General features: G+C 46.7%; 1 protein-coding gene and 1 long non-coding RNA gene across 2 annotated transcripts in view; both read left to right on the top strand.

Annotated features, from left to right (window-relative positions):
• NRN1 (neuritin 1) overlaps positions 1-2763 on the top strand; it is an 8693-nt gene extending 5930 nt beyond the window's left edge. The window contains exon 3 of the mRNA XM_027654175.1: positions 1446-2763. Coding sequence (XP_027509976.1) covers positions 1446-1677 — 232 coding nt within the window. The 3' untranslated portion in view covers positions 1678-2763. The remainder of the gene's footprint in view (positions 1-1445) is intronic.
• A 669-nt stretch (positions 2764-3432) lies between these two features.
• LOC113952282 lies at positions 3433-10518 on the top strand. The gene is made up of 3 exons (XR_003529490.1): positions 3433-7219; positions 8354-8404; positions 8742-10518. It is a non-coding gene; the product is annotated as an uncharacterized LOC113952282 (long non-coding RNA).
• Positions 10519-12737: the final 2219 nt, after the last annotated feature.

The raw sequence follows: 12737 nt of genomic DNA, 5'->3' as shown, positions 1-12737 counted from the left end.
GAAAAAAGGAAAAAAGGAAAAAAGGAAAAAAGGAAAAAAGGAAAAAAAGGAAAGTGAGAAGAGACTCTGTAACACTTCTCTCTTCCTACCTAGAGATTTCTGAGTCAAACACTTACTAAGGCTGGCACCTCACTGTAAATGCTGGGCTGCGGTTTACCTTGTGTCCTACATCAGAAATAAATACCCAGAGGCAGCAGCGTCCTGAAATGATGTCCTTTTACCCTGCAGTGCCAGACCAGAGGTGGTCCTGACCTGTAAAAAGTACCTATTTTCCAAGAAAGGCCCTTTTCCCGACCACGTCCCACCACCCGATTGCCTTCACCCCGTGCCGGGATGTGTATTGAAAGAAGATGGTGAAAGATTTAATTTTCCTTTGGGAGATGCAATTACAGCAGAAATACTGCAGGAGAGGCACGCTCTCAGACTCTGGCTTCTCAGTATCTCATTATTTATTACAAATGTAGCAAACATTGGGAGTCTACAACCAGCTTAGAGTGCTCATAAATTAGAGGCTGTAGGACTACTTTGGAGGGGGGGGAGAAGGAAAAGAAAGAAAATCGAGATTCAGATTTGCAGACGTCTGCCTTGAAGCATGGGGAAAATAGGAGGCAGAGGGTAGATTCGGGGTCATTTTCGATAATACAAACGTGGAGAGGAAAGGTCCTCCCTCCCCCTCCTCAGGTGGGGCCATGGGACGGGTCCTGTCCTGGCTACAAAAACCGGTCCAGTTCCCGTGGAGAATTGAAAGGAAAAGGGGAAACGTGAGGGAATTGCTGGAAAATATCCTGAGGAAAGAGAATCCCTTCTCTGTCTATAAAGCCTTGGCCGTGCATGAGGGATCCCTCCAGCCGCCCTGCTGCGGGTCGGTGCGAGGCACCCAGGAGGGACCAAGAGAAGAAGATGCTCCTTTTCTCCTTCTCCTATTCCTTCTTCTTCTCATTCTCTTCCTCTCTTCCTGCCCCTGCAGTAAGGGCTCGCTCCCGCCCCGGGAAATCCCTCCAGAGGGTTTCTAACGCCGCACTGGGACCCTCCAGGATACCGCCTCCTGCCTGGGAAAAGCAATGCCTTTCCCACCCCCTCCTGCCCGCTCCCACCGGTGACGAAAAACCCTCTAGACGAGCCGGTGGGCTTCTAAGCTAGCTTCTGCCAGCCGAGGGGTCCATGTCCTCTCCCCACTTCAGTCAAAGACCCCTCCGCCAGGGACCCAGCAAAGCAATTCTTGCACCACCCTGCTCGGGCTGGTGCCGAAGGCGGGGTTGGGGAGGGGGGGAACACCCGAAACCACAGCCAGCGGCTGCTCCCCGCCGGGCGCCAGCCTCCCTTGAAGGCATGCCCCGCTCAGCTCAGCCGTCGGGAGGTGGGGGCGGCGGCTCGAGGGGGCGGCCCCCTCCCCGGGAAGGTGGGCGCGTGCCTGTTCTGATGCCGGCTGCTCTCCCCTCCTGCAGGTACTGGGATGATTTCCACGCCTGCACCCTCACAGCGCTCACTGACTGCCAGGAAGGAGCGACAGACCTCTGGGAGAAACTGAGACGGGAATCCAAAAACCTCGATTTCCAAGGCAGCTTATTTGAACTGTGCGGAGGCGGCAGCGGCGCGGCACCGTCCCTCCTCCCGCCGGCCTTGCCCCTGCTCCTGGCGGCTCTGTGGGCCGCCCTAGTGACCTGGCTGCCTTTCTAGGGGGGCGAGCACACTCACACCCACACCTTCTCCATGTGCTGGATCTATAGAGGAAGTGTCCATCCGTTGCTTTGGGGACGTTGTGCTTTTCTGTGGTTGATGATGATGATGATGGTGGTGGTGGTGGCTGATGATGGTGAAACACCCATGTAGGACTGTGGAAGCGTTCTCCCTTTATTTTTTTGTGTTTTATTTGCCAAATGTTACCAAACAGGCAGCGGCGCGCAGCCCAAATCGGACCTCAGCTTTACTAACGCTTCGAATCAAAAATAGAAAAAAAAAAAATAAAGAAACAAACTCGAGCCCTCGTTGCGCAAAAGCAATCTCAGGAACGGCTCTGGGCCACCTACTGCTAAGGCTGTAACCGGCCGGGTACCTCCCGGCGAGCCACGGGCTCCGCTAAAAATGTGGCAGTGTGCGAGGCGAGAACAAAAACCGCAGACAGAAAAAGGCACTGGCGATAAATCCAAGGTAGATGTCCACGTGTGAAGCATATGGTGAATAATTCACAATCTCTCATCTTTCCTCCACAGTCGCTTGTTTTTTTTGGTCATTCCACTGCAAAAAAATTTTAAAAAATAAATAAAAAAGAACATTTTTCCTCAAGGGGAAAAGAGCGAGAGAGGGAGAGAAAGAGAGGGAAACGAACAGTTAAGAAAGGAAGGAAGGAAGGAGCAAGCAAAAGAAAGACGTGTCTAAATGCCCGGAGGAGTGAAGGGATGCTGCTAACATCTCTGAGAGTTTACCTTTACTTGCTGTTCGAAGGCATCTTTCCGAATTCACTGCCTTTAATTTTTTCCTCCTCTTTGTTTTAGATGTTACACATACCAGTAAAATACCTGAATATCCAACCGTAGAGATCACAAAAAGGGGGCTTAAATGTAAACCTAAAGGAAAAAAAAAAACAACAAAACAACAACAGCGAAATGATTTTGAAAAAAAAAAGAGCCTTGATTTTAAAAGAGATGAAATATGTAATTTAAACAAAAGTTTATTATAAAGTCAATTCAGCAAAAAAAAACCAAACAAAAAAAGATTTGCTACAAAGTATAGACAGAAGTATAAAATAAAAATTATTGTTTGAAATGAGGGTGTCGTCCTTTTTATAAAATATGCCTAGAATATCTTGGAAAGGACAGGGCTTTTAAGGCAAGGAAGTCTAAATCCTGAACTCATCCCTTGACGAACATGGCAATTCCAGTTCAAACAAGGACAGGGTGGCTGAGTCGCTTAGTCGGAGCCTTTCTGCTTTTTTTCTTTCTTTCTTTCTTTTTTCCCCCCTTCATTTCTGTCTTAAAAATACGCTATAAATCCTCCCACCCTCCCACCCTGCTCCTCCTCTCGAAGCCGCGAACCGCAGCACCCTCGTTTCCCGGGACTGGCGAAGGGAGCCCCCCGCAGAGGAGGGGGCGGGCGGCGCGGCTCTCCCGCGGGTGAGGAGCCGTGCGGAGCCCCGACGGAGGGAAGGCAGCAACCACCATTAAGGAGGAGGCTGCCGAGCCGGAGCCGGGGCGCAGAGGAGCCCTTTCATAATTAATAAGGCAGCTCAGCCGAAGAAGCAAGGGGAAGGGGGGGACGGGGTATTGATTTCGCAGCAGAAGCTGCTCTAACCTAGGCTATTTATAGGCGCCCGATGCCTTTATAAAGAAATGCACATCAAAGAGTAAACACGTCCTTTTTACTTATAAAGCAAGAGCCCAGATGGCGACCCGGGGTGGGTGGGTGGGCGAGTGGGTGATGGGGAGGTAGGGGCCACGAGTTGGTGCGAGGTGATTTATTCCAATGGGTAGCCGCTCCCTGTGCAATAGCTCTCTTTACCAATGTGTAGGGTGGCAGGGTCTCTCCTTCGCCCCCTCTCCCCTCCCTTCCCAAGGTCCGCAATGTAATGTGTAAGCAATAGCAAATGTAACAGTTCATAAATCAAACAGTGGGTCGCAAGCCAATCTGCATTTCCCAAACGAATTGAATCCCAGCAACGAATGTGCTCAGGAACTGGAGCCAGGCGCCTTTACCACTGGAAGCAATGTTGATTTTTTAATGATAAAATACATTATGCGTGTGTTAGGGAGGCTTTGCAGAGCTCAGCCTCGCTTCGTCAGACACAGGTCTGCTGGAATTTCGTTTTCTTTTGGCCTCCCTCTAGACTCAGTCCCCACCACCACCAAAGAAAAAGGAAAACCCTGGAGAGCAGAGCTTTGTTTAAATGGTTTGGGTTATTTTCCCTCCCCACAGAGGATATAGACCTAAATTGATTTTTCTGTGCACATCTCTGTATTCATGAGGTCAGGCGCTGCTCTTATGGTTTCCTGTAGCACGAAATGACAGATGCCGAGGAGAGACGGAAGAGAGAGCCCTTGCTGGGGTACGGGGAGCTCCGCAGCCTGTTGGCTACGCCAGCCGGGCTCCGGGGACCCTTGCCGGCGGCAGCCCCGCTCCGCCCCAGGGTGCCCGGGCGCAGGTCCCGCCCGCTGCCGGCATCCCCGACGCCGCCCCCGCTTTCCCGGCTGCTGGACGGTGCCCGTCCGTCGGAGAAAGGTGGAAGGGAGCCTCCCAGCTTTCCCTCTCACCCCTCAGAAGAAAGCTGAAACGCCATAATAAGGGGGCGATTTCCAGCTCATTAGAGGACTCGAGTTATCTTCGCGTGAGGTTCAATTACTAATGGATAATTTCTCCGTAATTAGCACATCCTCCAATTAGCCCTCCATCGGGGAGGATAATAAACGGTGGCAAGCCGGGGAAAAACAGCCTAGCGGGTTGAGAAGGAGCCCTGTGGTCTTGCCCGGGCCCCTTCCCTCCCCTCCTGCCTCCCCCTGGACTCTTCTGTCTGGGGCCTCTAGTTGTCGGGTGCCACCGGGCCTCCCGGGCTAGCCTAGCAGCACCCCGGGATTTCCCGCACAGGCGGCAGGAAGTGGTACCAAAGCCCGGTCCCGCCGGCTCAGCTCCTCCTGGGCAACCGGCAAGCGAAGCTCTCCCCGAACACTAGCAATCAACAAACTCCCCCTCGCCTTCCCCCGTTCATTTTATAAGAGTCCCTCAATGCGCGAGGCATTGGTTGTTCCCTTTCCTGGCCCTTTCAGGGGTTATTTCTGAAGCCCGCGAGCAATAGTCGACTTTATTTTTTTTATTTTTTTTTTGACCCCAGGGGTGGTTGCTCTGCCTTGCCTTGTTGTGTGGCCAAGGAAACATAAGCCGTCCGCCAAGTCCCAGAAAGGGACTGAGTGTACTGGATTTGCCTCCTGCCGCCTTGCACCTGTAGGGTTTGTAAGGGCTGCGGGGGAAGGCTGGGGTGTCGCTTGCCAGGCTGGTCCCACTGCCCCAGGCAGCAGCTGCTGTAGCAAGAGCTGGAAGAGGTTCAAACTTCTGAACATCCCTTCTTAACTCCTGGGCAAACGTGAGCTGGTGAACTGGAGAGGGGAAAAAATGCAACAGCAAAGCATTTAAATGTTGACAGAGACCACAGTAAAATTATCCCCTACTTAAAAAAAAAAAAAAAAAAAGCACACACACACACAAAAGCATAAATGCAGATCAACAGGGGAAAAACCCATAGTCGGAACAAAAAAAACAAGCCAGTGCATTTCTAGCTGGCTGGATAATCGGGAAGCCTTGCAGCCATTGCGGCTCTGCCTGCCCTAATTCCTGTCCCCAGCTCCGACTGAGCAACCGCAGCCCCGCAGTCCCCGGAGGGCCGAGGGGAGCTGGCTCCTTCCCCGGTAGCGCTGAATGCTCCCGTGCTTGGCAGGCGGCTGCTCACCTCCTGCCTCCCCCTTTTAGCAGCCTGGCTGAGCCCTGGAGGCAGGGCTGCGCCTCGCCCCTGCCTGGGCTGCCCTCCACCACGGCGAGACCGTGCCAGCACTGGGCTGAGGTGATGGTGGTCGATTCTTTTTGCTTTATGGGGGGGAAAAAAAAGTCCTTTCCCATCTGTTCAAAGGCTGTAACAGGGAGATGGAGCAGGCCTGTGCTGGGAGAAAAAGCTTGAGCACAAATATACAGAACTGAGGAAAACCTATATATGAATGGTAGTGAAGCCAGACTGGTTGGTGCTTACAGAGGGAGCAGGGGGAGATATGGTATAAAAGTAAGCTGCAGTACTCACTTCATAGGACTTTCTGGTGGCTATGTCTACGTTTCAGAAGCAGCAGCCAGATACTGTTGGTCCCTGGCTCATGTGCACAGTCTAGAGATGAATGGATTGGTGACTCTTCCAGCCCCCTTCCTCTTCAAGACCCTTTTTAAATCTGTGCAGTTGCTGTCCTGCCCAGTGAAACCCAGCAGATTCTGTGAAGGGCTGACAACCTAAGGAGAAAGAGGCCAGTTCAGCCTTCCTATTCATCAGGGCTGATTCATTAATGATTAGTGCCATTAGGTGTACTACAGCAGTGCCTGAGGGCCCCAATTAAAGGAAAGTGAGCTTGTTAAATCCAGAAAGCCAGATTCTCCCTCTATTACTCCTGCCTGATGCAGAGGTAGTGTCTCCAGGGTGGGCAGCAAGAATAACCCCGGCTTTCTAGGTATGCAGCCTCTGTGCCTTTCCCCCTCACTCCTCCCACTTTTCCCTCTCCTTCACCTTAGCTGCAGATCCTGCCTACAGGGTGCTGCAGAGTGAGGCTAGTGCAGGAGTTGGCTAGCAGGACTCGCAGGAGGAGGTAGCAAACCAGGTTATTTTTCTGAACCACTTCATTTTTCATCACGAGTGGGTTTGGGTGGTTTTTTTTGGTTTATTGGTTTTTTTGGTAGGTTTTTTTTTGGCAGGGTTGGGGGCAGGCAAAGTGATAAGGACTGCAGAGGAGTCTGTTACAAAATCAGATACGATTTTAGCTGTCTGAAAGAGTTCCTTTAGGCTACAGGCAGCTGATGATCAATGGTGCTGTTGGCAAATGTGCTTCCAGCTGGCTGCTGCCTCTCTTGAGGGACAGTTTCAACCCAAGACTCATTGCAATTGTGATACCACAAGGGGCTTTCATTTACTTTGAGCTAAGGATCTTCTGCTGCCCAGTTCCACCAGTGAGAAGAAAAGCTGGAGGTGATGTGGGAGAGTGTCAACAGCACTGTTATTGGTGAGTTATTGGTTGTTCCTTTTCACTCAGATTCCCATGATGGGTCTGTGTAAAAGATTTCGCTCAAAGCCCCATGCTCCTGAACTGTGGGTTTGCTAACAGATGGGCAGATTGTGCTAGCATAGGCTTTGCCTTTCAGGGGGTACTGAAAAAACAGGTTTAAATGCTTTAAATTATCAGAAACCCAGCCTGTGGTCTGTGCCCTAGCTTTTTAGGCTTTATTGTTTGTTTTATTTTGTTTGTTTGCTTATCTCCAAAGCTGATATAGAAGAAAGACTGAAACAGCCTCCCGAAGGTCAAGGTGAGACTGACCATCATCTGAGTGCTGATATTCACCAGCAGCAATAAATCCTTGTTCCCAGGTGCTGGAAGTCTCTTCAGCTAGAAAAACAACATTACTGCAGGGGCAAACAACTAGTCCTGACCTTTACACAGCCATTCTTTGGGAAAAAGTATCGCCTGAAGTCAATATGAATTCTGCCTAGGTAAGGATTTTTTATGCTCAGTTTTACCTGAAACAGGAATGTTATTCAAATATGAACTCCAGGTTTGTGCTACCAAAATATAAAGTGCTTGCCTGTGCATCATGCTTTGCACCTTCAGGTTTCTTGGCTATGATATCAATTTATTAAGGACTGTGAAAAACTCACTAAATCTCTCAAAGATCAAATCTGCAGGGCACCTTTTTTGCTGTGAAGCAGCCTCAAGAGTGGATGGGCAGTGCGTCCTTCAATACCGCTTTAATACCACTGTTTTTTTTAACACTATGGAAACTACTGGATATTCAAATAGATGGAGGGAACAAAAAAACCAAACCTCAGTCAACCAAACTAGAAAAAAAAAAAAGAGACATAAGAAAGCATAAGAAAGAAGCAACCACTTATATTGATAGTAGTTGTTTTAAACAGATTTATCCCACCTTAAACCATCTATTTTGCTGCAGGCACTGTCAGTAAGTTTCCTCTAGGTACATGGTATAATTCTACCAAGTGCACCTCTTCAAGAGTCAAATCATGTGTCTAGTATAGCGTCTCTCTTTGTCAGAACTTCTAATAGTAGTATCTTAAGTACAAGAAGTTTTGCAGTACATTGCCAGTTTGGTATTTATGCTTCTTTTAATGCATTGTGTTTTCACTGGATAGTGTAGGAGGTTTTTTCCATTCCTGTGCTCCCTTGGGGCACTTTCAATTTTCCAGTCTCCTGGCACAAGCTGCCTTTTGCAAAGGAACAATTCCTGTAAAGCCATTGCCTCATTTTGTTTCCCATATTCTAAGAAATCCCTAAATTATGTTGTCAAATAAAAAATCCAGAACATATTTCGTTGGCATGGAACATTGGTCACATTAGTTTTGCAACGCCTCGTTGAAGGACCCAATATGTCAGAAAATTGTCCTAAGCTTTGTTTTTTATTGAGGCTTAATAGGTGCCCTTGTCCCTTTTACTAGACCTGTGATGCAAGACTTGGCTTTATTCTGTTGCCAAGACATTTCATTTGATCTCTTTCACCTTTACTTCTAGTGTCTATTGAATGGGAGTAGCACTTTGAGACATTTGATGGGTGAAAAATGCTACATGAGGAGGTAGGCATTACTAATTAGAACAATCATTTTATCTTTTAGCTTTCATCAGAAGAAAAATGCCTGAACTGAAGTGACAACAACAAATAATAGGTAAAGGATGCTCCCCTGTGGCTTCATAGATCTGCTGTGTAACAGAAAACATTCAGCCCTGGGTGCCCAAGAGTTGTGGTTCACATCTCCCTCTGAAGAAGCCTCATCTTAAAGGATGATGTAGCATACCACCCTAATGCAGATGCTGCTTTGCAGGCATTTCTGGCTGTGAATTTCAGGCTGCGCCCTTGGCTAAGCTGTTGAGGACAAATTGCAATACCTGCCCTTCTTGAAGAGATCCCGGTCCATTTTCAGCCACGTCTCTCACTTCTTGCAAGTTCCTTGTTTTGCTGTGCATCAAAGATTCATTTAATTATCATCCCTCTCTTTTCTTTAGGTGTTGGTGATTTGCACTCTCTCCACCTAAATCAGATATCTGGCACATCAATACTTAGAAGGCTTAGGAGAAGAAGAAAACATCAATATTTCACTGAACATACAAAGTTGCACAACTCCCCACAACTCCCAGTCTCCATTTAATGTCCACCGTGGTTAGTTTGTTTTGGTCTTTTTCTGTCAGATGACTGATTTCAGTTTCTCTTTGAATCCCATCTGTGTGAATAGCTTGTTTTTCTCCCTAGCAAGTGTTAACGAGGAACTGCAAGGATTTTGTTCGGGCTCACCAGTCAGGCAACCCTGAGGTGGCTGACTTCTAGGAAAAGCCACAGCAGGAACAAACGAGAGCCAGCCTACGCACCAGACACAGCTTTTGCTGGTCTTTAGTTTATGTTCCAACTCGTGCTCGTGTTAAATGAATCGCCGTTAGCAACTGCAATACAGACAAACGCAAGGAAGAACAAGCTGGACGCTTTATCACGGAGCTGCGCTTGGAAGTGATGGCCCATTGTAACACAGACTCACCCACCACAGTGGAGCTGTTCCAGCTCACGGCAATTTAGGACTTGCTGCGCTCACTTTAGCCCATGCTCTGAAGTTCCTGATCTCATCCTTTATGTGAACTAGATCATGCAAATGGGGGCACCGGAGTCACAGGGAAGTTGAGTAGAGTTCCGCATGAGCACTGGCGTGAGAAGGAGCAGCAATTAGCTCTAAACTCACTCTGCCGGCCTGTCGTTTCCGAGCTCTGCCCCTGCTGCTCTGTAACTGGAAGACTTTTGCTCTAGAAGATGGGGAGAAGAACATTTAGCTCATGCTCATATTAATCAAGTCGTCTTATGAGCTACTGAATCTGTGAAATTGTATCTCCCGTGGAGTTCAGTGGTAATGACTGTCTCTGATGTGGACTCTCTGGTGTCTAATAATACAGTTTTGTTTCTGCAGTGGATGCACTCCTAGCATTTTTTCTCCTCTGTCTGCCTACTTCCACAGCATTTGTAGGCAGTTTAAACCTTTGAAACTTCTATCCCCTGTCAAGTTTGATCAAACTCAGCTCACAAGCTCAAAAAATTATTTAGGAGGGACCAACTGGCACTTACACAAGACAGTGTGATCTCATAGGCTTCCTTTCCTTGGGAAACTAGGCTACCAACCTAGCAACGGGGGGAAAAAAATGCCATCCTGCTAGCAAAAAGGACCTAAACACTTGGAGGAAAGAGGAGAGATGGGAGAGGAAAGTGAAGCTGTTTTGAAGGGAAAAAAATAACTGCCTTGTGGTTGCAGAGCTCTCATACACTTAAAGGGACAACCTTGGAGACACATGCTGGAGAAAATGTTCTCCAGGAGATGATAAGTTCTCTCGTAAAAATTGGTAAGGGAGAGAAATCACCTGGACTCATCTTACCACCAGGCATGCTAAATGGATATCTACATGGCAAGAATTGTCCCCGGTGGTACCTGTTTCTCTCTGTGGACTAGAGGAAGCCACAGATACAATTAGCAAGCAACTCATGTGCCTGCAGTATCTAAAACAAGGTGGATCCTACCCCAAAGGGAATGGTCTTCTTACCACTCTGTCCTTCAGACCAAAGTTTTCCATGGTGCTGCTGCAGGTTTTGTTACTTCATGTACTAGGTTCGTATGTTAGAAAAGCTGTTGTATGTCTTAATAGCTGCAGATGTATGCATGGTTTTACTGGGCATTTATTAGCACTTATCCTCTTTGCACTAAAACCTTTCTTGTCCTTGTACCTTATGGAATAAAATTCTTTAAGTGAGCTTTAATGATTCTATGATTCTACTTCTTTACAAATTAGGAGCTGTTATCCTGCTTTTATTTGCTATCACATAATACTTGAGGCTGTCAAAAGTATTATAGTGCATACTCATATAAATTGATATTTAATTTCAGTAATTATAATGTCACTAATTGTATTTTTGCACCTGATGCAATTACTGACATTCAGCTCTTTAGATCTACTTTGTTCTTTCTAGATTTAGGTATTCCTTACTCTTTAATCTTCCCTGCCTACAGTAAATTGTATGCACAATGAAACTTGGAAATAAAAGCTCAGACCTTCCCATCAATTGCTGTGTGCCAAATGCATGGGATAGTTTAAAACTATGTGTGTACCTAGAGTGCAGGATACACTCAAAATACCATTGCCTATTTATATGTCTTTTTTATGAGGCTTAGAGTGGGTTGTGTTATCCAAATATTGCACAGTGCTTAACTACTTGTACTGGCCTATTGATAAAGGTTTTCCAACTTTTAGGGGGCTTTTTTTGCTTTTAGCCTTTCACTTAAAATTACTCCACGGTTGCTCTGGCAGCCTCTTGCACCTGGTTTCTCGATACTCTTTTCCTCATGGCCTTGCACTGATACATTTGTTATGTTGTATTCCCTGGGAAAGGGTTTGCTTCCTATACCTCAGCCATCCTCTTGTCCTCTTCTCCTCTATCTCATTGCATTGCTGCTGAGTTATATATAATTCATAGTCTGCACTGAAGTTCCCACACAGTCTCCACTTGGTGCCTTCATACCAAGAACTGCATATTAGAACAAATATTACAAATAATGAGTAAATAATAGTAATTTTAGTATCGGATAAGCAATACCTAATTACAGACAAGTACAAGGCTTATCAGCCAATTAATGTGCAACATTTGTACTTAATTAAGCATAATCCAGTCAGTGCCGGTGTTGTCATCAGACAAAGATCACTGAAAGGCAATTTGAGCAGGCTTTAATGAAGGGTGTCATTTTACTAGGGGGTGGTTGTTGTACAACTGTGATTCCGTGTTGCACTGGAGCAGACACCCAGGAGAGGATGGTCACCTGAGGACTCCCCACTTCATCTCGTCTTGGTTGGCTACAGTTTTCCTTTTAACCTTGAACTTGATGTATGCCATCAGCTACAAAACCCATGAATAAAGTATGTGCTTTGTGTCTTTCAACCTGCCTCAACTTTCTTGGTGTTAAATCACAAAGTAAAAAGCTCATTTGGGCCATAGAATTCCTGCTCTGTCCCAGCAGAGTTTGAGGACAGTGATCCCTCTGCTTAAAGATGCCATTGGTCTCTAGGTTATAGTCCACATGGAAACTTGTTTTGATTCAATTTCATTAATAGAAAACCTTTAGTGGGCAGTACATCTCTATTATTATTGCCACCTGTCAATATTATTGCCATCCATTATTTCACTTTAGGAGTGGCTTTTATTATTCTAGCTTTGAAAACTGTCCCCAACTGTCTTAAATTAAACCAACATAAATTTAATTTAACCTGAAGGTGATGACTAGTCTCAGACAGTTGCCATGTTTCTCTGCTGCTAGCAGTATGTGGTGCTTTGAGATTTCGCGTCCTCTGACAGAGCCATGGCTGCATCCAGGATGGAGTGTCCATGTGGTAAGGAGGATTGACTTCACTAAGTTTTACTGTTTGAGCTCGTCTGTAAAAGCAAGTCCTTTGACTGAGTGACCAAATTCACTGCTTGCTACAAATGTATGTACTTTATAGACCACATCATAACAGTGGGGCCTGAGCTGGGTGCCCAGGGGGTGATGAGGTACTATGACAGTGGACAGGTATCATGCAAACTGCTGCTTGTACAGTTTGTTGCATAAAGCTTTGTGTTACAGCTTCTTTGGAGCAAAGACCTAGAGGTCTGCAGAGATGCTCTCTAGAAAAAAAATAGCCTAAGACTACAACGAAAGTTAATTTGCACTGAAGTGACTGGAGAACTCAACCTTAACAACAATGTGAGTAATCTAAAAAAGGACCTACAGCCTTTAAATCAATCATATCTGAACAAAAAAATTCAATCTTCTTACATCAAGACACTCTTTGCCCAAATATCCCAAGCAGTGTCTCCACAACAGGAGACATGTAGCCATGAGAAACGTGGCTTGTATCTAGTGATTTAAAAATCACCAGCGAGGGCGATTCCATACCTCCTCAGCCTTTGCTGCTGCACTTTCTTCTTCACTGTTAAAGATA

Source organism: Corapipo altera, unplaced genomic scaffold, assembly GCF_003945725.1.
Source record: "Corapipo altera isolate COAL_440 unplaced genomic scaffold, ASM394572v1 60, whole genome shotgun sequence".
NCBI lineage: Eukaryota > Metazoa > Chordata > Aves > Passeriformes > Pipridae > Corapipo > Corapipo altera.
Note: the sequence above shows the minus strand (reverse complement) of the source record. Positions and strands in the feature narration are given on the sequence as shown.